The sequence below is a fragment of the Cupressus sempervirens genome, chromosome 4 (assembly GCF_028749045.1).
Source record: "Cupressus sempervirens isolate cs-2001-9-10 chromosome 4, ASM2874904v1, whole genome shotgun sequence".
NCBI classification, from domain to species: domain Eukaryota; kingdom Viridiplantae; phylum Streptophyta; class Pinopsida; order Cupressales; family Cupressaceae; genus Cupressus; species Cupressus sempervirens.
The window spans coordinates 659,648,374-659,675,111 of record NC_143121.1 but is presented as its reverse complement, the minus strand read 5'-3'; the positions used below and the strand labels follow the sequence as shown (position 1 = coordinate 659,675,111).

The window sequence follows — 26,738 nt, the reverse complement described above, 5'->3', positions numbered from 1 at the left end:
TTATTTTATGATGGGGACATTACAGTCCTCCCATCCCAAAATTTGCTTGTCCTCAAGCAGATGCAAATCTGCTTGTAGGAAACCTTATGTAATCAGCTTCTTCAATCCCGAGTCAAGTACTAAGTAGATCTTCCCGCCAAAGTAAATAATGTCATCAATAATTTTGTATCTTTCATCACGTACATAGCCATCCATCAACTAACATGCAAAAGTGTTCTTGGAGTACTCGACCAATAGACAAGCCCGCCAATTATCCAAGGAATGAGGTAACGTGTTGATTGTCATGTTTTTACTTGCAACGTCTGGGATCAAATCATGTTTAAAAATAGCCTCCATCTTCTTGGTTGTGACTTCCCTCGATCCTTTATTTGACATTCCTTTTAACAGCACCTTCTTGCCATCCGCCTTGAATGAAAAGTCCATCCTTTTGTAACTTTGGGGTACTAGTCAAGAGTTTCCAACCACTAGATGCCCAATATGATATCAGTATCAACCAAATCTATGACAAAGAAATCATCTGTCACGGTATAGTTTACCATGGAAATTTGCAGCCATGGGATCACATGAGTGCAAGGTAACAAGGTTCCTCTTGCAACCTTAACCTCAAATCCTCCATGCTTAACTACGCACGGGCCTTTAATAGTGACCAAAGTTGAATTGATGAAATTGAGTGTGGCACCACTATCAATCATGATTGGGACTCATTTTCCGTGAAGTGTGTCACGAAACTTGAAGATACCACTTAAAGTCCCTGTAGTGAGGGTAGCAATGGAACCCCATTTTTGTATCAGGGCATTTATTCTCTCTTGTTGGATAATTTCTTCATCAGTCGTTGCAAGTATTTGTCCTTCGTCGTCATCAGCCATCACCTCAATGTAATAAATCTTTCCCTTCCCAAGGCAGCGATGACCAGGTCCCCATGGTTCTTTGTACATGAAACAGAGCTTTTTCCCCCGGAGCTCTTGGCGCAAATCTTCATCAAATTGAAGTTTTTTTTGAATTAGCTCCTTGTCTTTGTCTTCTTGTGGAGTTGGTGTCGGTGTAGCTACGTGAGTTTTGAAGGAAGATGTGGCCATGTCACACACCTTCTTAATAACTTCGCTGAGTGCACACGGGTTGAACCCTTTGATCCTGCCTCTCAAAGGTTCTCTCAGCCCATCCATGAATGACACAATTCGACGTCTTTCAAAGATGTTTGTGACTAACACTGACAACCTTTGGAATTCAGTGATGTAGTTGTCTACCGTGCCCGTTTGCTTTAGCTAAGCTAGATCTTTAAAGTTTAGCTCAGGATCCTTCGCATCAAAATGGTCAATCAGCCTCTTAGTGAACTTGACATAAAAGGTTACTTGGTCGTGACCAAGAGTGACCAATCCATGATGCCACCACTCATGCGCCACTCTTTCGAGATGAAGTGTTGCAAACTTGATTGCTTCCTCTTCAAGCATCGGATTGAGTTGGAAATAGGTATCTACCTTTAGAACCCATGACTATGCGATAATGGCTCCAAATCCATCAAAAGATGACAAGTTTACCTTTCCGATCTTTCTCCTGAGATCATCATTACAATAACCACGATTTCCCCTACCAGAATATCTCATTCTTAGATCAACATAGTCTCTGTAAGATATATCACCTTACATATTCGTGTTCTACCAATCTTCACGAAGTTTTTCTTGCATTTCCTGAAAAGTGGGTTTTCTTTCTTTGCGTGGTGCTTTTGTCCTTGGAAGGAAGATGAGTATCGAGGGTTGAGAGCAAGAGGGTTGAAAGTTTGCCCTTCCTAAAATCGAGCCATTGATATGCCCATTTTGTTCTCCTGTCGTCTTTCCCTCGGATAATTTTTGTAGTGTTTCCTACATCAGCCTTTGGGTTTCGTTGATTTGTATTTGGTTTCTATTGAGCTCTTTTGAAAGATTCATGAGTTTTCTCGTAAGATCTTGATGATCTGCCATTCTAGCAATGAGGTTATTTTGCCTTCTCCTTCAAGTATAAACTTCCATTCACTTCCACAGGTTGGCAGAATCAAAAGCTCGATACCATTGTAATATTTCGTTTCAAGTGTACGCCAAAATAATTTTCTAGAGGTCGTACAGTTGCTTCTTGGAGGTCGTACGGTTGCTTCTGGAGGTCGTACGATTTCTACTTGGAGGTCGTACAGTTGCTTCTTGGAGGCCATACGATTGCTTATGGAGGCCATACAGTTTCTACTTGGAGGTCGTACAGTTGCTTCTTAGAGGCCATATGGTTGCTTCTGGAGGTCGTACAATTTCTACTTGGAGGCCGTACGGTTGCTTCTAGAGACCGTATAGTTTCTACTTGGAGGTCGTACTGTTGCTTCGTGGAGGCTGTACAGTTGCTTCTGGAGGCCGTACAATTTCTACTTGGAGGTTGTACGGTTGCTTCTTGGAGGCCGTACTGTTGCTTCTAGAGGCTGTATGGTTTCTATTTGGAGGTCATACAATTGCTTCTGGAGGTTGTACTGTTGATTCTAGAGACCGTACAGTTTCTACTTGGAGGCCGTATGGTTGCTTCTAGAGGCCGTACAGTTTCTACTTGGAGGTCGTACGGTTTCTTTTGGAGGTCATACATTTGCTTCTGGAGGTTGTATGATATGTTATGTTATGCCACGGGGTATGCAGAAGCCAAATAGTGAATGTAGTATGAGTTACGACAAGATGCCAGAACATGTATTTGCCAAACAATTAATGCTAGAGCAATGGAACCCAAAGATATATAACTATATATATAAATGAATCTAAAACAAAGATGGTGCACAGATTTTCCAGATCTGAGCAAGTAATGCAGAACAAAATAGGGTGAGAGTTGAAGCCCACCAAAACCGGAAAGCCAAATAAGGAAGGTCTTTCACTTCTGAAATGGCGAACAATAGAGAACTCTAATAGGAATTCACAGTACAGAGAAAATAATCCAAAATTGCATACCTTACTACTACCTACAAGCCGTGCTTAAATACCCATCTAGAAAAACCTTCTGAGGGTGTACAAAGATAGCTGACGGCCAAACTACCTATGGAAACAATTAAATTAAAAATGGGTCCGAGATATATTAAATCAATCGGCCCATCAACAAGGTTTAATTAAATACATTTATTTTATTACAAGGACATTACATTTGTTGAGTGTTTTCTTTATCTCTCAACCCATCTAGGGCATGTTTCTGCTAAAAAATGCCCTATTTTTGAGCAATTTGCACCATTAAAACAGCAAGTGTTTGGATCAGGGTAAATTTGAAAGCATTTCCTATCCTTTCTCGCTTGCATTCCAGTCTCTTAAATCACTTGATATTCTTTGGACGTCATTTTCCAAATTCTTTGCATTTTGTACATTGCTTGGTCAAAACAATTGCTAAAATGACGCAATTTTTCGCTCTAACTTCCTACACTTGGCAAGCTACGTATTTTGACTCATCTCTTGCAAGAATCAAGTCAAGATTCAAAGTCTATTTAGCACTTCATCTTACGATCTTTCTAAATCCAAGAAATCTCTTTGATTGCATTCAGACATTTCAAAAGTGTTTAAAAGGACTTCTTCTCTTGCCTCTTGATGAAAGGGCATACTTCCTTATTATTTTTCCTTAAGGCATTTTGGTCTTCTTGTTTTTCTAATTGCAAGTCTTTCAATTTACATCGTCAAATTTGCATGCTTTTGTATATATGTTGTTTCTTCTTTTTCTTCCGTCTTCTTCTTCAAGTTGCATATGCAAGGTCCCATTTACTTGCATATGCAGTCGAGGATAAAATCTCATTCTAATATAGAAGGAAATCTCTCTTTTCCCCTCATAAGAATGCAAGTGTAAGTCCCACCAATATGCATTCCATGAACCACCATATGGCTGCCCTAGAGTTGAAAAATAATTTCCATATGCTTGTCGGATACATAGCATGACTTATACCTATTAAAGTATGTTATGTTTCCACTTCATTACACTTTACTCCTCATTTGCACATTTTAAAGGTCATTGTCTGCATATGCAATCTACTCCAAATAAACCTGGATTTGGCTATTCTAGTCATTTTTGAGTCATTCCAAGCTTGACCCATTTGCTCATTTGCTATATCTAACCACTCCATATACTTTCCCTATACATACCTTGGTCGAATTTGTGTTTTTTACACATCCAAATTTGCTATGGACCATTCATATGGCGATGTTCATACACTATGGAACTTTCATGTTGTTTACCGCATAGCTTAATTAAGAATTGCACACAGATAATGGACACGAATATGAACAGCAGAACTCTTATTATTATTCGCATATGCCAAGATATTACATTAGGTTCTGATATGATGATTACAATGCTTCCCGAAGGGGTTATAAATACTTTCTGAGGAACCTTCCCGAAGGTATCCATCGGCCAGATACATTATGTCCGCTACAAACTATTTTCCCGTCGGCTACATAACAAGAACTTTCCCGAAGGTACCCGTCGGCTGATACAAAAACTTTTCCGAAGGATCCTGTCGGCTGATACATAATTTCTACCAACGACATCATCCCCCCCAAAAAGGAAAAGTCTTCTCCTAACGACTATTACAAAATCTCTAAGACAAATCAACAACCAAAATACATTGACTGACTAACTGGTCTTCAACACTATCACCTTAGCCAATTTGACATCTGACCCTGATAGCCACCTGTGCCGCTTTCTGCCTTCCAATTCTGAGTACACTGAACCAAGTGTCGCTCACTGCCTCCAACTGGATGATGAGCTCCTCCCGAGCTCTCTACGCATCCACCAAGACAACCTCACGGCCAACACCTACTCTCAATGCCTCTGGTACACAGACACTCCATGCTTGCAGCAGCTCTAAGTCTTCTCAATTGATCAGACTCCCACGATTGATATCCGCAATGACTGGGGGTCCAGGGGGCAACGCCATACATCCTGCCACTGTATCGACTCCTTCCTTATGCAATATCCTGTAACGTCCTCCCAAGTTTGAATGCAATAGAAGCCGCACGCCAAAACCCCACTCTTCAGAATCTATAATCTTGCAATCCAAATCCGTACAAATGATATGCTTGAAAAGTCCGTACAATTACCTCGCATTCCAAATTGTAATTTCCGTACGCTGCTTTCCTTAAAAAATCCGTACAGAAAAATGGCTCTAAAATCCGTATGCTGTGAATGATGGAGAATGTTTTAACAAACCGTACAATGCCCTTCGGAGTTTATTATGGTAACTTGACCCTTCCTCTACTTATAAAATCCGTACAAAATTACCTACTCAAAAACTTTAAAATCCGTACACTATATCTGATGGAAACCCATACGCTAGCTACCTTAATATATTTGCTTGAAAACCCTTACGAAACACAAGCCTATAACAATCTGTACAGTATCTTCCTCCAAAAATTTGTACAGCAGCCTCTTGAGAAACCGTACACTACATTATTGTTATAAAATCCGTACATCACATATTAAAATCCGTACTGTTCCAAGCTCCAGAAAAATCTGTACATTGCCTTCACTTCAGCTTCTTCCAAAATCCGTACACCATACAGATGCAAACTGATGAAATCTGTACTGCATAAAAATCCGTACACTTGTCACGGAATCCGTACAAGAAAAGCCGTACATTCTCAAACTTTATAATATGCAAAAACCGTACACTTCCTCCAAAAAACCGTACGGTGAACAGTTAAGAATCCGTACGGTGCTTTGTTTTCAAAATCCGTACAGTAGCTTCCAACTTAAAAACCATACAACTCAAAAACCAAGTGAAAACCGTACGGTGAGCAGACAAAATCTGTACGGTGCTTTTTTTTTCATTTTCATTTTTTTTTTTCCAATAGCAAAGTCAGTTTTCCCTTCGACCGTCAGCATCATCGGTCTACAATGACGAAGGGGTCGCTCGAAGGCCATTCCTTGACGCAGAAGTCTTCCAGTCGTGGTATACCTTCAGCTTCAAGCCATTCATCGCCTGAAGCACTTCCTGTCCATCCAAAGTCCATAATTTTATTACTCCATTGTCCCCTACTTCCCGGATCTGATACGGCCCAACCCACTTAACTTTGAACTTGCCTGGTTTGATCTCATTCCAGTCGTCGTACTTCAACACCCACTGTCTGAGTTGAAGCCTGCTACGCCTGTTCTGTGTCATCTTCATATCGCCCAGTTTGTTCCCGAAGCTCGCTACCATGGACTCCGTCAGCTGCCCCTTCTGTCCGTCAATAACACATTCACTCTGTACTACTACAACTTTTATTGAACCCTTCCTCTTTATTGCTTGTGCAGACCGTATCGTGTGTCTTCCCTGCCGCCGGTACCTTTCTGCTAGATCTGTGGTTCGACGTAATACTTTCTTCCTGCATAGTCGTACAGTAGAATCTTTCCTTCTTTTGGGTTCGTATTGTATGTTTTGTCCTTTAGCTTCAGTCATATCCGCGTTTTCTTCGGCTTCTCTGTGTTGCTTCGAAAATTCATTTCTTCCTTTGGCTTCTCCATGTTCCTTCAAACATTCATTTCCTCCATCAGCTTCTCTGTGTTCCTTCGGACATTCATTTCCTCCTTCAACTTCTCTGTGTTCCTTCGGACATTCATTTCCTTCTTCCTTCTTACCTTCATCGATCCTTAGCATATTACAACTTGGAAAGAGCTCGTAGTCCTCTATCTGCCAGTGGTAAAGACCGTTCACTGAATCCAGATCGTCATCTATCAATCCTCCTAACCTCAGGACTCCCTCCTGATCTAGTTCCATATTCTGCCTCCTTTCATCCTCTTCTTCTTCGAAATCTGATGATAGAGCTTCTTCCTCGACCATTTGAGTGTGTAGATTGATGACGTACCTCCGCCCTTTGCTTTCAAGTGATAAAGTATTTTTCTTCCAATCGTGTTTTGCCTTGGCTTGTATCAACAACCCCCGGCCCAGAATAGCATCATATCCTCTCCGCTTCAGTGGGATCACGACAAAGTCCAACAGGAACGGTTGTGTTCCAATCGTCACTGGTTGCGCTATGAGTATTCCCAATGGCTTGATTCCATGTTGATCGGCTGTTAACAACTGGAAGGTAGGTGGCCACAATGTTGGCTGTCCCAACTTTTTCCAGGTATCCTCTGGCAACACATTAACAGCAGACCCTCTGTCCACGATCGTGTCCATTAGCACAGTCCCGAGAATGCCCATTTCAACAACCGCCGGATAGCGTCCGCATGAAAGAGCTAACAGCATTGGATCTTCTGCACTTGCACCACTTTCCTTCTCCTTTTTGTCCACTGTACTTGCTCCACTTTCTTGCTTCCTTCCATGTTCTCCTGGTAGTTGAGCAGCGGGAACGATGTTTGTGAGTGTCGATCGGAGCTGAGGCATAGTGAGCAACAGATCACTTATCCTAACGAGTATCTCAACTTGCAATATTTGCTATACAATGTTATGTTCTGTGAAGTTCCATACGGAGGTACTCGGCATGTCCTCCAGGTGTGTCGTTTCTATCTGCATTGCTCTCTGGATCTCTGCCCATGCTTCCTCCAGTCTCTTCTTTTCCTCCGTCGGATTAGGGTATAGCTTCGCCTGCTTCCGAGTGATTGCCAGAACTTCTTCCTCGCCTGTCCCAACAGTAATCAAATTTACTCTAGAAATCGGGCACTTAGCATCGTCATGATCGCCAGGTCCACACCATCGGCATAGCAACTTCGGTGTGTTCGCCGTTGTGCACTCTCGGGCAAAGTGACCCCACAGATTGCATGCACGGCATTGAACTATCGGCCGACTATTTGCATCATACTGAATTCGACTCCTTTTGCCTGTATTGTTGTTGCTGCTATTGTTGTTTTGACCATGCCAGTTGTTTCTGTATCCGCCCAATGTGGCACCTTCCGTACTGGTGTTCCCATTCCCTCCGGACGGGGATGCCTCCTGTGTCAGGAACACTTGCTGCGGTGTTCTTGTTTCCAAATTGAAAGGGCATTCCTTTACCGAGTATCCCATAATTTGGCAAATCTCACAAAATTGATCTTTCGGGCATGATCCCTTCGTATGGCCTTCTTTCTTGCATTCTGTACACCATAGGTCATTGCCCTTAGTCTCCTTGCTCATGTTTTTGAACTCCTTCATCATCTAAAGCATGTCCTTCTAGAGGGCACGGACCTTCTTGTTGCTTCCCTCGTCATCGTCGCTGCTATCTTCTCCTAAAGGCTCATCGTCATCTGAGTCCGATGATCTGGTCTTCTTCTTCTTCTTTGTCTTCTGGTCACTTTCGAGGTTCATTGCCTGATTGTACGCTTCAATGTATGTCGATGGTGGCATGATCTTCATCTTTTTCCGCAACTTTGGGTGAAGGCCTTCAATGAACCATCTTTTTTGGAGCCCATCTACCGGTTTATTCTCCATTTTACTGATTAAGTCCTTCAACCTCCTGGCGAAGACCCGTACTATTTCATTCTTCTTTTGTTTGGTATTGAATATCTCCGCTACAATTTCATTATCATCGCGCAAAAGTTGAAATTCTGCAATGAACTCCTTCTTAATGTTATCCCAACTGTTTAACTTTTGTGGATCAGTATCAGTAAACCAATCAATCGCAACACCCCGTAGGGTAGCGGGAAATTGTCGGATCCATTCATTTGTATCTATTATGCCATTTGCCCTCCAAATGGTTTCACATGTTTTACAATGTCGAATGGGATCAACTGCTTCATCACCATCAAATTTAGGCAACTTTTCCTTCGGACCAGCCATTATCACTGTATGTTGGGGGTTTTGTTGTGTACCTGCGCTGTTTTGCACTCCCGCGTTGTTTTGAGCACCCGCGTTGTTCTGAGCTCCCGCGCTGTTTTGAACACCCGCGCTGTTCTGCACACCCGTGCTGTTTTCGGCTTCCGTACTGTTTTCAACACCCGCGCTATTTTCGGTTTCCGCGCTGTTTTCAACAGCCGCGTTGTTTGCAACACCCATGATGTTTTCAACACCCGCGTTGTTTTCGACTTCCGCGCTGTTTGGTGAAGAAGAGGGTTCGTCAACCGAAGTTGTTCGTTCTGGAAGTATATCTCGGACGAAGAGGTCACTCCACGCTTGTGCTCCCTCGGCACTCCGAGCCGTGCGAGTCGATTTCCTTCCGTCAAGATTCTTTTCCCGTGGCGTATGTAGGTTCAGAAACTCCTCCCTCGCTTCTTCCACCAAATCAAGCCGTTGTCGAGTTTCCTTCAACAATCCTTCCACACTCCTGTTTCCGTCGGCAATCTTCTGGAATCTCCTTCGGCGCTTTATCTGCTGAACCAGAATTAAATTTTCCTGTGCAACACGTATGTCATCTTTTTCCTTCAGCATACTCTTATCTTTGTTCAACTGATTCGGCATTTAATTCATATCCGCCTACCTGTGTACCAGGTCCATCGGGCAACGACACCAAATGTTTACCGCATAGGTTAATTAAGAATTGCACACAAATAATGGACACGAATACAAACAGCAGAACTCTTATTATTATTCGCATATGCCAAGATATTACATTAGGTTCTGATATGATGATTACAATGCTTCCCGAAGGGGTTATAAATACTTTCCGAAGAACCTTCCCGAAGGTATCCGTCAGCCAGATACATTATGTCCGCTACAAACTATTTTTCCTTCGGCTACATAACAAGAACTTTCCTGAAGGTACCTATCGGCCGATACAAAAACTTTTCCGAAGGATCCTGTTGGCTGATACACAATTTCTACCAACGACACATGTGATAGCTACGTAGGCACACCATTCGGCAATGTCAAGAGAAGTTACACCAGCTAAAGGGAAAGAGACTATTGTTGGATTGAATGACATTCTCAAGTCAATCATCAACTTGAGTTGCTAGACGAAATCTTAGTGCCTGGAATCACATGATGGAGATTGATTTGGACGTCTTGTGTGAGTACGTACTACTACGAAGCCATCATGTTTGTTGAAATGTATCATGATAACGCACATGTGATGACCAACAAAGAGAAAGTTCTACAAGGACTTGTAAAAAATGTAAAGGCAGCAGTAGCTCGGATAACTAGCCAAGAAAGCATGATCAGAGAGGCATTCAGAAGGCTATAATGTGAAATTATCAGTAAAGATAACAAACTCAAGAATCAAGAAGATGTTCTCATCTTCTCACATAGTTCACAGAGGCCATCCACTTATAGCTTGAATTAGATGACTTCAACATCAGTGTGTTGGATACATTTGCAAGCTGGAAGTATTTATTGAAGAATCAAATGGAGATTTGTAACAAAGAGATATCTAGAGCAACAAGCATACTCAAGAAGGTTACAATGATCTCGCAACACACCAGTGAACTAGATGTTGTAGTTGTACGCAAGTCCCTGCAGAAGTTTGGAGAGTTGGTTGATACCATGTGAATACTTCAAATAAGATTTTCATATGCTTTAAGTAGAATAGCAATAGAAGGATTACATGTTAAAGAGCAATTATGTTGTAAGTACAAGTAACGTGTCCCTGTAAAATCAACTCATGTAGTCAAGTTGCAACTGCATTAGGCATGCAAATTTGAATAACTCAATTAGTTAGTTAGAACTTTGTTAAAGAATAAGTCAAGGTGGTTGAGGATCTCCCCTTTTCCCTCCACCTTTCTCTCTCCTATTTTCCTATATAAAGGAGACAACTCATTGTAAATAATCATCTTTTGACAAGGCAAGAAAGTTTTGTCAATTTGTATTGTGCACTCTAAGACTTTGTGCTTGGATGTAAATCAAATTGCTTTTAATAAAAGAGGCAACTTGCTTTCAAACTTTGTGTTGATTCAAGATGTTATGTGACGACATTTTCTAGATATTGATAGTAAGTTTTGGAGCTTTGATCAAGAGGGATTTGAATTTAATCATGCAGACTTTAAGCTTCCTATTACATTCAGAGCTAATTTGAACTCTTGAAGACTTTGTGTTGTAGGAGGACAAATTGTAATAGATAGTGGTGGTTGTGATCGCTTAGATTTGAAGACTTTGGGCTTCAATTGTAAGTGTTTTTATCGAATTTGAGAGGATTCAGCAAGAGACTTTGTGCCTTACTAGTTATTTTGCTTGAGTCTTCATTCGATACAAATGCAAGAGACTTTGGATTCTTGTGTTTGTTTCACAAATATAAAGGTAAACTGCTGCCCCTAGGGTTGTTCTTGCATCACTTCCAGGGTCACCAGTGTTATCGTAGCAATAAGGCACTTTTTGTTAAGTTGCAAAATTGTAGTTGCATGCAAATTATTCCTGAAAAAGATGTCTTGAAAAAAGAGGAATTGATCAAAAGGACCATCCTTTTTGTAATTTCGGTCAAGTTCCTATTGAAGCCACCTACGGTAAGAAGGGAGCATCCCCTATTGTTGACAGGAGAGAGAAATCTCATGAAATTTCCCCAAAGTCACAATTCTGTAAGTCATAGTTGATGATGTACAAAAATTTTAGCCAACACTTATAGTTAAATGCAGTGAAGTTATTTGCTCCTACATTGTATGTTCTTTAATGCTTTGACAAACTCAATTTTAAGCCAAAACAATTTGCTTCAGGCTGAGAGCCAAGGGTTTCAGAAGTTTGATCTGAAGAATTGGATGTTCTTCCAGATTTTAAAACACTTTGAGCTTGCTAAACATCAGGTGAATTGTACTAACAATAATCTCATTCAGAGATATTTTTGCACTTAAATGGTGATCAAATTTGTGGGAAGAATTCAGCGATTTGTCTTAAGTATAAATTGCAGAGGTTGGAGTCCTATTAATAATTGCAGATTGCATGTTCATTGAAGGTTGTGATTGTGTACGACGCTGCTGCTTGAATGTGGGGAATCCAGCAAACAGGAAATGAGTGAAATTGCAGCTCCTTTAAGGTCTGCGTTTGACATATCTACAGTAGCCACCTCTAGTACCTTAGCACGTGACAGTTAGGAAGCTGTTTGACCACCAGAGAGTTGCCAACCAGCCTTGAGTTCTATCTTACCCAACGATGAATATTTAAAAGGGTTTCTATGCAAATTGTGGCAGCCATTCAAGGAATGCTGACAAATTTGGTGTCCTGCGTTGATTCCCAGGTTATTCAATTTGCAGTATATTTATATTATTACTATGTGGGATGTTCAATGAATTGGAATGCGATTGTCTCATTTGCAATTACTTTTAAATTTCATGCATTGGTAAACAACTCTAAATTGCAAAACAGTTCAAACCAAACACATAAACACTCAGAAAATCAGAACTTGTATGCAAAGTGTTTGATGAAATGTCAAAATTGAGTTTCCAGGAGTTCTAACCACAGGGGTTCTTACAAATGCATTTTGAGCTTAAAGCTTCAAGCTCACACCTAGTATGACCTAAAAGCACATTGGCCTTATAAAGTTTGAACATTTGTGGAAATTATCTCCTACTTATCATTTATTATAAAATTCAATTATAATTCTCTACTATATTTGGCATCACAACAAATGTATTAAATAAAATTTTCAATGAACTGTCCAATTATATACTAAGCTTCCAAAAATATTATTTATTAAGTGAAAATTAATAATCAAAAAACTAATAAATAGCTTACAACTTATTCCAGGTGACCAATTCAAGAGCCAGATGCACACTGCCTGATCAAAAACTTGAATGTTGTGCCAAAAATAGTAACTGACCATAACTTGACTTACTATAAATACTAGGTCCTCAAAATAAGACGAATGCAGAGAGAGGGCCCTGATGCCTAATAATGCTGAAGAGGAGTAATGTCACCACTGCCAAGAAGTAACAAATTGAGCCAGAGACCCCCAAACCATCACATCAGCTCATTAGGGTTGCAATTATGGGCTAAATCTCCACCTTTGATGCCTGCTAAAAAGGGGACATTACATCCAAGCATTTACGCATTTAGATTTTTGTCCAGATTTAGAGACCATCTAGACAGGACATGTAAAGCTACAGAAGTACCAATCGCTGGGAGCTTTGGCGCAAAACATCAGATTTTAAGTGGGCATTGCAATGCACTATACTCCTGCACGTGGACAGATTTCTGAGCACACAAACCATGCATGGAGGCAGCTGAATATATGGTTCCATAACCACGTTTAGAGGAAACATAACTTGGTGACAAGCTGCGAATTGGAAACAGGGTCTGGAAGGACATGGAAATACTAGGGAGCAATTAATCAATCATTTGGAACCACATATCACATCTTGTAGCTGTATGTTGATATACTACCCAATTTGGCATCTATAGAATTGCCAAACAAATTAGTGCGAAAAGTATTTGCTTGGTCATATGTTTTCTCTTGCTCTGTAATAGCTAGCATTCTTCTGTCTGAAAGTTGCTTGCAAACTGTATGACAAAATGTCTTCATGAAGTTTGGAACATTTACAAGATGACATGTCTGCCAAAGGGTTTGCATCAATGCCTCTGCATAAAGCTGAAGTCTTTTGGATGAAAGTGTGATCTAATTTGTTAAGTCTCTAAGTATTTCCTATGCGTCTTTAATTGTATCTCAGAGTATTATAACAGGGTAAGTGTTTGTCAAAATATCCTTGCAGTTGCAAGAAGTTTGTATTTGCTTTACGTTTTTGGAACAATCCTAGAGAGGGATACTACAGTTGTATTTTTATTTCATGTGCCTCGTACATTTTCAAGTAAAATAAAACATGTTCAACTAAATATAAAGAAAAATGGTTGAAAAATGTGAGGTATTCCTAGATTACAAAGAAAAAAGTGTCACATTGACTAATATTCAATAAAAATTTGTACATTAAATGATATAATTTAAAGGGAAAAACCTTTCATATTTACTGTACCCATTGAAAATTGTAAGACAAGTCAACTACAAAGGTTACCTTGTGTTGGGTTGATATGGGAGGCACATCAACGTTAAGGAAGAATCCTTGAGGATAACTTCCTTTGACGATATGAGACACGACAGCATCAATCAATGGCAGACAAGCTTCAACAGCTGGTCCAAAATCCTCAGCATTGCTCTCACCCCGTACCCTAATGTTGTGTTTGTCAATGAAAAGAAAAGAACAACAATCCTCAACTAGTACAACTTATGTAGATGCAAAACACAAATTTCTGATAATGAACATAGAGAAGCAAAGGAAATAAATCCAATGAAAATTTAAAAGCATGTTTACATAAGTAACATTTGATCATAATTGATCGTCATAATTTTCTTGTCCAAAGTTGATTCTTGGGATCACTTAAACTAGCTTATTTTCTTGGTTTCTAAAATTTCATTAGTGGAATCCCAAAATCAGGCATGGTTATGTTAATGCAGTGCACTAAATTTTCAATTACTAAAGTGAATGTCTCTTAAGCCCATAAGTAGGTGCCACGTTGGACAGCCTCCTTGTTGACCTAAATAAAATGCAATATATCTCAGCACTATAAACATAAATATGAAAAGTTTTTACTTCAAAAATACAACACAACTGTAAATGATGAAATGGTCTAAATACTCGACACTTGGCACTCAACAACACTCACACTTGCCATTTGGAAACACTCAAACATTTGACACTCAACAACACTCACACTTGTGTAATGTCCCCATTTCCAAGATCAATTTTAATAATAGAGTGAACATAAGAAATAAATAAAAGTACAAATAAATTATAATTATAATTAAAACAATAATTATATTGATAAATACTAATAATATCTTATAAGAATATTCATAATATTAAACTAAGTTATCTTATATCATGATTGATATCAAGAGTGCTATCAAAATTGCTAAATCTCAAAGGTATAATAAGAATGAGTAGTTGAAGTCAAAGATAGGTGAACCCTGCATGTTGAAGATAATTATAAAGTGATTAATCTAAGGCATTATTATATACATTAAGATGTATATGAATATGACTACATCTCTGACAAGTTAGGATTAAACACCTATGAAGTTAACAATAGCATGGATTGAATTGAAGGCAGCAACAATTAACAGAGTACATACAATAACTAATGTTGCTATGTATGAGAGTAAGGTTGTGGAAAATGAAACTGTCATTGTTGAATATACCAGCGCATTGGATGAACAAAATATTAAAATTGAGTTTGAAGTTTTAATCAGCAGCTTCATATTGGAACATGTAAGAGAAGATAATGCATGTCATTAAGAAGTCAGACGTCAAGGTTTAGAAGTCACTAAGTGATTGAAATTATGCATGAGTTTCCAGGTCAATGATGAAACACATAAGAGTATACACTAAGCATCATGACAAACTTAATCAGTATCAACAGCAATTATTAAAGGACCGAAATCAAAGACTGGTGGAATCAATATTATCAAACAGTAATTATGAAAGGCATACCATCGAGAGTCGATTTCACGTTGCCATAGTTATCAGCGACAATATAACTCTAAACGGAATGGACAAAATTATATGAAGGGTTTGAAGAAACACACAGAGACGGGTCAACAAAAATAGGTACCACGCTGCATATTAAAAGACAAAGTTAATATTCAGATATACATAACAGATGGCGTTAGTATGAAGAAAATGACATCCTTCAAGAGCGACAAGTAGAGAGCCATATGTAAAGAAGTGATAGAGAAACCATGACAGGTCAGCAAGAATATTTCCACGTCACCTTAATGAAGAAGAGTAATCATTGATTAAAGAAAACGATTATAACAAAAGTGGCATTTTATAGTGGTCATCCTATATTTGGTTTATACAAATAATCGAGTAATGAGAACCGAGTATTACCAAATATTATTTAAAATGAAAGGATGCCTCCATAAAGATGTGTCGTTGTATGCGATATTAGAATATATAAGAAGAATGAAGTATACAAAAAATAAGGAAGGGACATGCAACAAAGAAGGGAGTATATGGAAGGAATATGAAATATGTGTGAGAAGTGAGCAGCTGAAGCAGCTTGGATCAGACAAGACCAGAAATAAAAATATATATATTCAGATATTATAGATCTGATATATATTTAATCAGAATTTGTAAAGAAGTGTGAGAGAGAAAATCAATCCAATCTGGGGCTCATTCATCGAGGCATCAATAGAACACGAAGAGAACATATCTATTCTATTAATATCTCCATTGATCTGTTGCGCAATATTTATAATCCGGTATTAACCAGTCATATGAATACAAAGAAAGATCAGAGGCAACTTCAATGTTGTAGACACTAAGCTATTATATTAGACACAACAACTTATTCATAAATTGCTTAAGTAAATCCACATATCATTTTTTCTATTTACATTGAGAACCAACAAGGAACACCTGGCTAGAATACATTGTGGAAATCAATAAAGGAGATTCAGAGATAATCGAGTATCTATATACATGATCAAAATACTAATGTTAGAACTCTAAAGGAAGAAGTTTCTTATAGTAAATAGTCCTCTAAATCTTAAGAGTTAGACAAGGGGACATTACAACTTGCCATCCGGAAACACTCAACAGTTGGCACTCAACAACACTATCGAAACTTGGCATTCAGAACTCAACAACACTCAGCAGTGGACACTCAGCAAGTCACAGTTGGCCTTCGCCACTTGGCATTAAACACTTGACTCTTGGCACTCAGAAACGCTCGACAGCAAGTCATACTTGGCACTTGGCACTCTGCACTTAGATATTATTGAATACTTGATGGGATACAGATGACTATGTTATCCGTATGTGATACTATTTATCTTAAGTGTCAACAATATAAGAGTGATTGTAGAACCAATAATTTGGATCAAACATACACAAAGTGGCTTCTGATTAGAAATCAACCAAGGTGCAGAATCCTTAGATTATTACTGACCATGAGATTTTATGCCAATAACCAATCACAATTAGATGAAATTAATTGCCGAGGCAAAGATTGATTTGGAACAACAGACATTGATAACATTACAATCTCCAAATATACTATTGCAATTTGCCTCAAACAGAGACTTCACAAAATTGTGTAAATGAGCAAACTAAACCAGCTGCTAACCACTAAAACTACGATTACAGACTAGGGAGGTTCTTCCACCTCTGAATTTTGCAGGCAAGAAATCCACTTTCCGATTCCAACTATAATTGCAAATACAAAGAGGTGAAATAAGTAATTGAGAATCAATACAACGCCCAACTACCCCCTTATAAAGACCTCCAAGAAGAGTGTACAACAATACAAAAGGCTAGGCCAACATTGCTTTATTATTTTATTATTTTGGCCCTTTTTGTTTTATAATTTAATTAAATAATTAAAGAGGTTATTATTCAAATTGAAGACCATTCAATTAATCGATTTAGTTAGATTGCATCCAAGCATAATATGGTACATATAGGAGGTATAGGTTAGTTATTATCATCATATTGAGCATTGAATTCTTATTGAAGATTATTGGAGGTATCCACCTCAAAACAGATTAGGAGATTGTCCCCTTAAAGTGGCATAATCTTACCAAATATGCAGCATATTTTATATTAGATCTTCTACTTTGCAAGTTATTTCATAACAAGTGGCATCAAAGACAATCTTCGCACCATGAAGCCAAGGCTTTCTCATCAATTTTGGAAATCGCATACCTTTCAATATTGAGAGAATTTTCTTTTAATTTTTATAGGGCTTTTGAAGAACATATTTAAGAACCTTCAAGATATTGTTTATAGAAATTAGTGCATTTTATTTTATAATGTGTATTTATGCCCTAGAGTTTTGTAAAGCATATAGCTCACACATATGAGTGAATTTCTTCCTAATTTGTTAAGGTTTTTTTAGGAGGTCATTGGACAGTGATGAGTCTATAATCCAATTTTAGAAAAATTGGAGTGCAATAATTGACTTGTTGCAATATTATTTAGTTAGAGTATTTTCACAACAAGAAGTAGCAAAAGAAGCAAAAAAGAAAATAAAAGTACAAGAAAAAGAAAAAGGAAATGAAGTAGAAGAACAAAAAGTAAGAGAAAGAATAGAAGAAAAAGCGAGATTAGAAGCAAGAAAAAAAGAAAGCGCAAGAGAAAGAGCAAGAAAAAGAATAAGAGAATGAAGAACAAGAACAAGAAACAAAATGAAGAACAAGTAGAAGCAAGAAAAGGAGATGAAGAAGCGAAAAATGTTGGCATTGAGGACAATGCTTTTGTAAAGAGGGGGCAATGATATAACTTATGATATTAACCCTATAATGTGTTGTCTTATAAGTATTTGGCTTGTGGCAACCTTAACTCTTTAATTAGTTACATAATAATTATTATAATAGTATATAACTATTTAGGTCATCCTAGGAGTCGTATTTAACTATCTAAGTTGGCCTAATTGGTATCCAAGCATAATAAAGTATATATAGGAAGTATAGACTAGTTATTATCATCATCTTGACTGTTGAGTTCTTATTAAACACTATTAAAGTTATCTCCCTCGAAGTACATTAGGAGGTTGCCCTCTCAAAGTGGCATACTTTTATCAAGTATTTGTAGCACAATTACTGTATTATTCATCTTGTGCAACCTATTTCATTATCGTAAAGTTGGATGATGCTGTCTCAAATTCTTGAAAACTCCAAAAAAAAATTAATCTTTTCAAAAGAAGTATTTGGAAGAATTCGTCAATATAATGTAAGAGAATACGAAATGAAGAAATAGAAAAGGAAGAGACGATTAGAGTTAAATTAGGAGAGCTACATTCACTAACAAATAAAAACTCATTAACAAATTAAAAAATGAAAAGATGTTCTGCAGAGTCGCAACCTTCAGAAGAGAACCGATCACAAAGTTGTATAAAAGTAGAAGAATTTTGGTAGAAAAAGAGTAGCATTAGATAGAAGAATATTTGGCACCTATAAAGATCTGATTACAATGATAAAGAACACACAAACACATACTGGCAGTGGGGATGAACCAGTATACGACAAATTTCACTTGATTAATCTTTAGATATCACAGAGCAATAATAACAAGTAAGATCTGGCAATGAAAAACACAAGATTCATACACAGTTTTATGTAGAAACCTTTGTGGGAGAAAACCATGTCAAAATGTTGCTTTATACATGAATATTCAAACAGACTTTGTAGGCACCAACCCATAGGAGACATAAATCCCCTCCACTAAGCACCAACACACCAAGAGATACCAACCTCTTTGAGTGAGAGGCATGTAATCCCTTGCACACACATCCTGTCATGGACTGGGATCCCAAACTCTCTTTTATGCCCTGTAATGGTCCCAACCCAAAATTACTCTCAGATCTGAAAAATAGATTCAAAAATATCATACAAAACCTCACCAAAAATACCCAAACTAGTTAGCCACTCTTGCATAGAAAGGGCTAAAAAGTAAAACTTTATAAAACATTACTGAACATGATATTTCTGATAAAATTATCCTACAATCAGGTCTGAAACTGAACTATTACGGCAGAGACATTAACATATTCAAACTCTAGTTAATAAGAAAAATCGACAAAAACTTTTATAGCCAAATGCCACCAATGTCACTATAATACCACAAACTAATATTGTTTGATTTCCAAATGGAAAATACATAGACTACAATGCATTAGAAGATTAATAACAACTCAGAGTCCCCTATAAATGTATCTAGAATTACTCCAACTAAATTAATGAAGCCCTAAACACACAATAGAAAAATGTTGACACTGCTATAAACTTGAAGCTCAAATGCAACCTCCAAATGACATCTCTCTATGTGAATGGGTTTTCACCCACTGTTCACTGAAACTCATGGGTTTCTGTCCACAAGTCTTCAATCTCCAATGGGTTTCCATCCACTGAAGAAATTTGTAGAACATGAAGTTCTTATAAAGAGAAATTGAGAAGTAAAAATGGCATAATCCCCCACTTTCCCAAACATTCTTTGCGTTTGTTTACTGGTTACAGTAAACTGGGTTTAATAGACGCTACGACAATATAGGTATAACACATAAGTAAATACAAATGCAATGTTTCAGAAAACCATAATTGTATATTACATTAATTCTTCTCTCCAGTACATCACGTGACAATACAATGACAAGATGAGATAACATCAGATGATGAAGCATACATAAACTACTTGAAGGGTTGTGACTCAACAGTCACAAGAGATAATACAACTTGACAGACAACGTCGTCCTCCCCAAAAAAGAAAGTCGTCTCCTGACGACATACAACAAAATGGAGACAACAATTTTTACTATATACACATCAAGAAGAAAAACTAAGATTAAGATGAAGGGGGTTGACGGAGTGTCCCTAAATGCTAATTCTATGCAACTTTGATAACATACTGATCTGAACAGCAGATCATACATGATCAGATAAAACATGGACATCCTCATGTAGGATTTGCCTATTTATAACCCTTTATGAATTACCTTATCAGCGTCTCATTTAGGAGTATTAAATAATGTTTAGTTTGCATAGTTGTTAAACTTTGTTTGCTATCTAATTTGATCTTCTAATAGATGCCGATATTGGAGCATAATTAATTATAAGGGCCGACCTAGAAGAGTCATGTCCTTTGTAAGGACATGCCTCTTGGGTTCAATATAAATATAGGGTAAGTATGAGGATAGAGAGGACACAATACAAAATAGAGTTTGCTCCTCTACATTACTGCCTTATTCGAATTATTGCAGAGTAAGAACATTTCCAGAATAGTATTTATACTATTGATAAACACTTCAAGTCTGAACTAAAGAAGATCATCTTCAGCAAGCAAGAAAGAAGGTATTATCTCAGAATCTGCTTTATAGAAGAATTTGCGGAAACTTTACATGGTATCAGAGCTTTGGTAGTAGAACCTTGGCTCTACAAATTAAACAATCAAACTTTATATATCTAGCAACATCCTTCTATCTTCAATGGCAAGTAGAATCAGACCCGAGGACAGATTTGATGAGAAAGAACATTTTGTTGTTTGGAAATTCAGAATTATGATGATTCTTGAAGACAATGATGTGAAACAATTTGTTGATTCAGCATCCAAGCAACCTGCTGTTGAACCTAATAAAACTATCTGGAGTAAAGTAAATAGGAAAGCTATGCAGATCATATTAGATGGAGTGAAAAATGAAATAGTACCTATGCTAAAGAAACATCAAACAACATTTCATATGATGAATGCATTATTAAATGCATATGAAGTTAACAATGCAACTAGCACCCTCACACTAAAAAGGCAACTAAATCACATACAGATAGAGAAGGGAGAATCTATGAACTCTTACTTCCTAAGGGTGGCTAGTCTAAGAGACGAACTTGCAAGTGTAGGGACCATAATTGAAGACAAGGAACTAACACTTATGGCTATATATGGGTTATTAGATTCATGGGAAGCATCCTCACAACAAGTAAGTGTTAAAGACGATCTTCCAAACTTTAATAGAATTAAAGGAGATTGCCTGCAAGAAGAATCTAGGAAACTTTAAAAAGGAGGAAGATTGAAAATTGAAGATGAAGAACTTCATGTTCTTAATACAAATTCCTATAAAGGTAAGAAAAAACACTTCAAGAAGAAGAAGGGTAATCAAAGAAATGACAAACCTAAGAAAGAGCTATCCAAACTAAAATGCTTCAAATGTGAAAAATTTGGACACTGTAGATCTAATTACCCTAAGAATACAACGCAGCAAGTAAACTGTATAAACGTTACTAGGAAAAAAGATAACTATGATCCTGAGAATCATGTATTGTATTCTACACTATCAAATGAAGTATCAAGCAAAGCATGGATAATTGATCACAGATCATCTCGACACATTACAGGATACAAAGAAGCAATGGACTCTATATCTGAAGAAGTTGATGGCAAAGTTACCATCGGTGATAATTTCACTCATTTAGTCAAAGGAATTGGGAATTGCATCATGAAACTAAAGTCGGGTGGTTCTCTACATCCCAAAGGAGTACTCTGTGTACCAGGAATAAAAAGGAATCTAATCTTCACTACAGCACTTGAAGACGATTGACATAATGTTGCATTCATGGACAGTAAAGTAATGACCTAGTCTAAGAACTCTTCATTTAAGAAATCAAAGTTAATTTGTCAAAGAAAGGGATACTTGTATGAATTAAATACAGAACCTTGTCAACCTATTCAAGCCTTAATTCATGAAGCTGCTGATATAAACGAAATATGGCACAAAAGGTTAGGACATCTAAATTTCAAAACCTTATCAACTATGGAGAAGAGGGTAACTTGTTTATCTAAGTTGAATAAAGATCACTCAAGCATATGCAAAGGATACGCTCTAAGTAAGAACACCAAAAGTCCATTTCATAATAGCACTAGAAAAACTAACAATGTTTTAGAATTAATCCACTCAGATTTATGTGGACCTATGTTTGTTCCTTGTCTTGGAGGATTCCAGTACTATATACTTTTTTATAGATGACTTCTCTAGGAAAACTTGGATTTACTTCTTAAAATGTAAAGAATCCGAATAAATCCTTAAGAGATTTAAAGAATTCAAAACCTTAACTGAAAACTTATCAGGACAAGAAATTAAAACTCTTAGAACTAACAATGGAGGGGAATATACTTCAGATTTGTTTAGAGAGTTTTGTAAAGAAACAAAAATTAAGAGGGGGTATATCGTTCCTTATAACCCACAACAAAACGGGGTAGCAGAAAGGAAGAAGAGAACAATTACAGAATTAGCAAGAGCTATGATGTTTGATCAAAATTTAGAATATTATCTTTGGGCAAAAGCCTCTTGTACTATTGTCTATATTCAAAACACGAGTTCTCACTCCTAACTTAAAGATAAAACTCCTGAAGAAGTCTTTACTAAGGTTAAACCTAATATAAGTCATCTTAGGAATTTTGGGTGCCCAATATGTATACATGTTCCAAAAGAAAAGAGATCTAAGTTAGAACCCTCTAGGAGGAAAAGTATTTTTGTCAGGTATAGTGAAACATCTAAAGCATATAGGATTTTCATACCTTGTAATGTTCCCAATTTTTAATTAATTTGAGGCCCAAGTTATTAATGTTTGTATTTAGGGGTTTTGATTGATTTTGTATATCTCGGACCCATTTTTTACATTTGCACAATTCTCCAAGATTGTAGATTTTCTACAAAAAGGGCTAGAACTAATGTCATCTAGACTCTGAAAGCTGTCAACAATCAAATGCAGGATCTCTATCATGGTGTTATCATCATATAGTGTTCTAGGAGCCGATATTCTCAAGATCTCACTGAGACATGCTACAACTGCCAACCTTTTCCCCTTGTCATGGTGTCTTAAAAGCTGGGTTGACTTAAGGCATCTTTAATCGGTGAGAGGATTCTCAGTATAAATCTTGAAGGTAATTGGTTAACCTTACACAAACATACTTCCAACAAATCTAATGGAAGACCAACACCTTTGCTGAGCTCTTTGCCAATCCCTTGTAGTGTCTTCAACCACCACTCTTCGTCACTGCTTAGCGCCATAGCGCTATCCCAATCCCAAAATCTCTCAATCATCCCAATAGGCTGGCAAGATCATTAGCTCTGATACCACTGTAGTGACCTATTCACGTAAACGAATCAGGAAAATTGCTCTCCAATCACTTTGGCGTCTAGATGGAGTTCGTACTGCGATGTGGTACTGGTACGAAAGGAGATTGGGCTGGCGTACGGTATGGGCAATTGGAGGACCATACAGGATAGTCCGTACAATGTATTGCAGGGAAGCAGATATACCATACAGTGGCTAAAGAAAGGTTGTACAAACAGGTTTGTGCAAGCCGTACGGATGGCTTGTGAATGTCATACAGTGGCTGTGGTAGGAGTACAATGGGAAAGTGAGGAGGATGTATGGTGGGAGCTATGAGTCCGTAAGGCAGGCCGTACTTGTTGTGGGTGAGTGACAAGGTAATGTACGGCAAGGAAAATGCAGAGTAGTTTGATGACGCAATATGTAATGCAAATGCAATATATTTAACACAAGTAACTTGCAGGAAACCAGATACCAAACAGATACACACTTGTGCCAAACAATAATAATATTCCACATACAAAAGATGTTTTGATTTTCCAGATCCGAGCCAAGTACATAGACGAAATAGGGTGAGGATTGAATCCCATTGAAACCGCACAAGCCAAATAAGGAAGGTCTTTCACTTCTGAAATGGCGAACAACAGGGAACTCCAACCGGAATTCACAATATAGAGAAAATAATCCAAATTGCTCCCTAACTACAACCTACATGTCGTGCTTAAATACCCTTCGGAACAACAAAATAAAAAATGGGTCCAAGATATACTAAATCAATCGAAACCCCTAAATACAAACATTAATAACTTGGGCACCAAATTAATTTAAAATTGGGAACATTACATACCTGGTCAAAAAAACATTAGGCATGTAATATTTGAAGAAGATTTAGCATTCAAAAGAGCCCTAGGTTCTGAAGAACCCTCTCCTTACCTAGTTCTGAAGAAAATATTGAATCTGAGTTTCAGAGGGAGAACACTGAAGAAATTGAAGATGAAATTCAAAATCTTAATCTTGAGGAAACTGAAAATCCAAAGAAAAGACCACTTTGGGCTATTAAGACAGTAGAGGAAGCACAAGACTTCACTGCACCATCTGGAACCTTTAGAGAAAGCAAAAGACCCAAAAGATTTTTTAGTTATACAGCAAACATGAGTGATTTATCTAAATCATAACCAACCAATGTTTTAGATGCTACTAAACACACAGCTTGGAAGGACAGAAGAATACCAATCCATTATTAAGAATGATGCTTGGGAAATTATTCAAAGACCTAAAGGAAAATCCGTCATTTCTTCTAAGTGGATATTTAAAATCAAGCTTGCTGCTGACGATATCATCGAAAAATATATTACCAGATTTGTAGCCAGGGGATTCTCTCAAAAGAGGGAACTGATTATGAAGAAACCTTTGCTCTTGTTGCCAAATACAACTCTATAAGAGCAGTTCTAGCTATTGTAGCATCAAAGGGATGGAGAGTACATTAAATGGATGTAAAATCAACATTTCTGAATGGAAAGATTACAGAAGAGGTATATTTGGAGCAACTTGAAGGATTTGAAACTCATAACCCTAAAGTTTTTGTTTGCAGGCTCAAGAAATCTCTCTATGAGCTTAAATAGGCTTCAAGGGCATGGTATGAAAGAATTGATAAGTATCTCACCAGCTTAGGATTCTCCAAGAATGAAACTTATCCAAATCTATATTATAAAAGGGATAAAGATGATATGGTAATTTTGATACTATATTTTGATGATTTACTAATAACAAGTGATGATCATCTTATAGATCAATGCAAGAAAGATCTAATCAAAGAATTTGAGATGAAAGATTTAAGACTCCTTCATTACTTGACTGGAAGTATGGCAGAATTCTTACAGCCTCATACTTAATCAAGCAAAGTATACATTAGACATCCACTTGCAACATATTGCAGTGGAACATTTCATAATCATCCATTTGCCAATGGAAGAGTCCATTTAGCAAGTCCAAATCATTGTCGAAACATCCCTCTATTTCTCAAACTCCCTCTTTGTTTTGTTCCATTCGTCACTTCCCTTCATCAATTTCTTCCTCTGCTTCTGATTCATATGAAGATGCCACATCCTCACTCACCATTTGTGTGTATAGATCAATTGTATATTTTCCACCACCTCTCTCCATTGAGAGAGTATTCGTCTTCTAGGAGTGGTTTGCGTTGATCTGTACTAACCAACCTCTGCCAAGGATAGCATCATAGCCCTTTTTCAGTGGTATTACCACGAAGTCCAAGATGAAGAATTGTATCCCAATCATGACTCATTGTGCCATTAAAGTCCTGATGGGTTTGATGTCGTGCTAACTGACGCCTTTGGGCATGGTGTCGCAGAATTGTTCTCAACTGTAGCATAGCAATGAGGACTTTAAACTTGAGAGGGATTTCAGTTTGTAACACTTGTCATATGATGTTTTGTTCAGCTTGACCCCTTATCGAGGTGTTGACAATGTCATTTGTCTCCCTTCTTTTTGCCATCATTTATTTTTCAATATCAACCTTTGCTTCTCGCATTCTCCTTTTCTCAGTTTCAGGGTTTGAGTAGGTCACCTTCTTTGCTTGCATTTGGGTAATGGCAAGGACCTCCTCTCTACTCCCCTCAATGTTCAAAAGATTTACTCTAGGTTTTGGGCACTTCGTGTTGTCATGGTCTTTGAGACCACACCATTTGCACATAAACTGCAACACTTTCGCCCTTGTCCAATCTCTTGCAAAGTGTTTTCACCACCCAATGCCCTACTATTTTAAAGGGTTACTCTAGCCCCCCTATAGAATTTTAGGTTCTATGGCGCCATAGAATAGTAGGGCCATTCTATAGGGTTTGATTCCCTATATAATGTGGGGTCCCCATACCCATATAATTTGAGGGGTCTAGAGAATAGTAGGGCGCTAGCAATGTTGCCACTGCGCAACTATTGGCGATCCCATTGGGCATCTACTTGCATCATACTAGATACAACTATTATAATGTTTGTAATGTTCCCAAATGTTCCCAACTAATTAATACTGTAATGGCCCGGGCGATTAACGTCTATGAGTACCGCGCAGTGGAGGCTGATGAGGGGATTACATAGTATGAGTCCGTACGGATGCAATAGGAGGCACAGAACGGAGGATGACTGTGCAGTGATTGGGAAGCACGTCTGTACGGGAATGGAAGAGTAACTGTACGGTGATAGGGGTGAGAGCAAGGTACGGTGATTTTCTTTAGAAGTCGTACAATGGGGGAAATGGTATCCGTACGGGATGCTAAGAAGAAGTTTGTACGATCAGAGTGGGAGGGAAGGGGTACAGAGTAGGCAGTCCGTACATTGCCAAATGAG

General features: G+C 37.9%; 1 protein-coding gene across 5 annotated transcripts in view; it reads right to left on the bottom strand.

Moving 5' to 3' along the window:
* The window catches only part of LOC149562978 (uncharacterized), a 174,222-nt gene that overhangs the window by 49,911 nt on the left and 97,573 nt on the right, over positions 1-26,738 (bottom strand). For all 5 annotated transcript variants that reach the window (XM_089826415.1, XM_089826414.1, XM_089826417.1 and 2 more), the window contains exon 6: positions 13,789-13,942. In XM_089826415.1, coding sequence (XP_089682541.1) covers positions 13,789-13,942 — 154 coding nt within the window. The remainder of the gene's footprint in view (positions 1-13,788; positions 13,943-26,738) is intronic.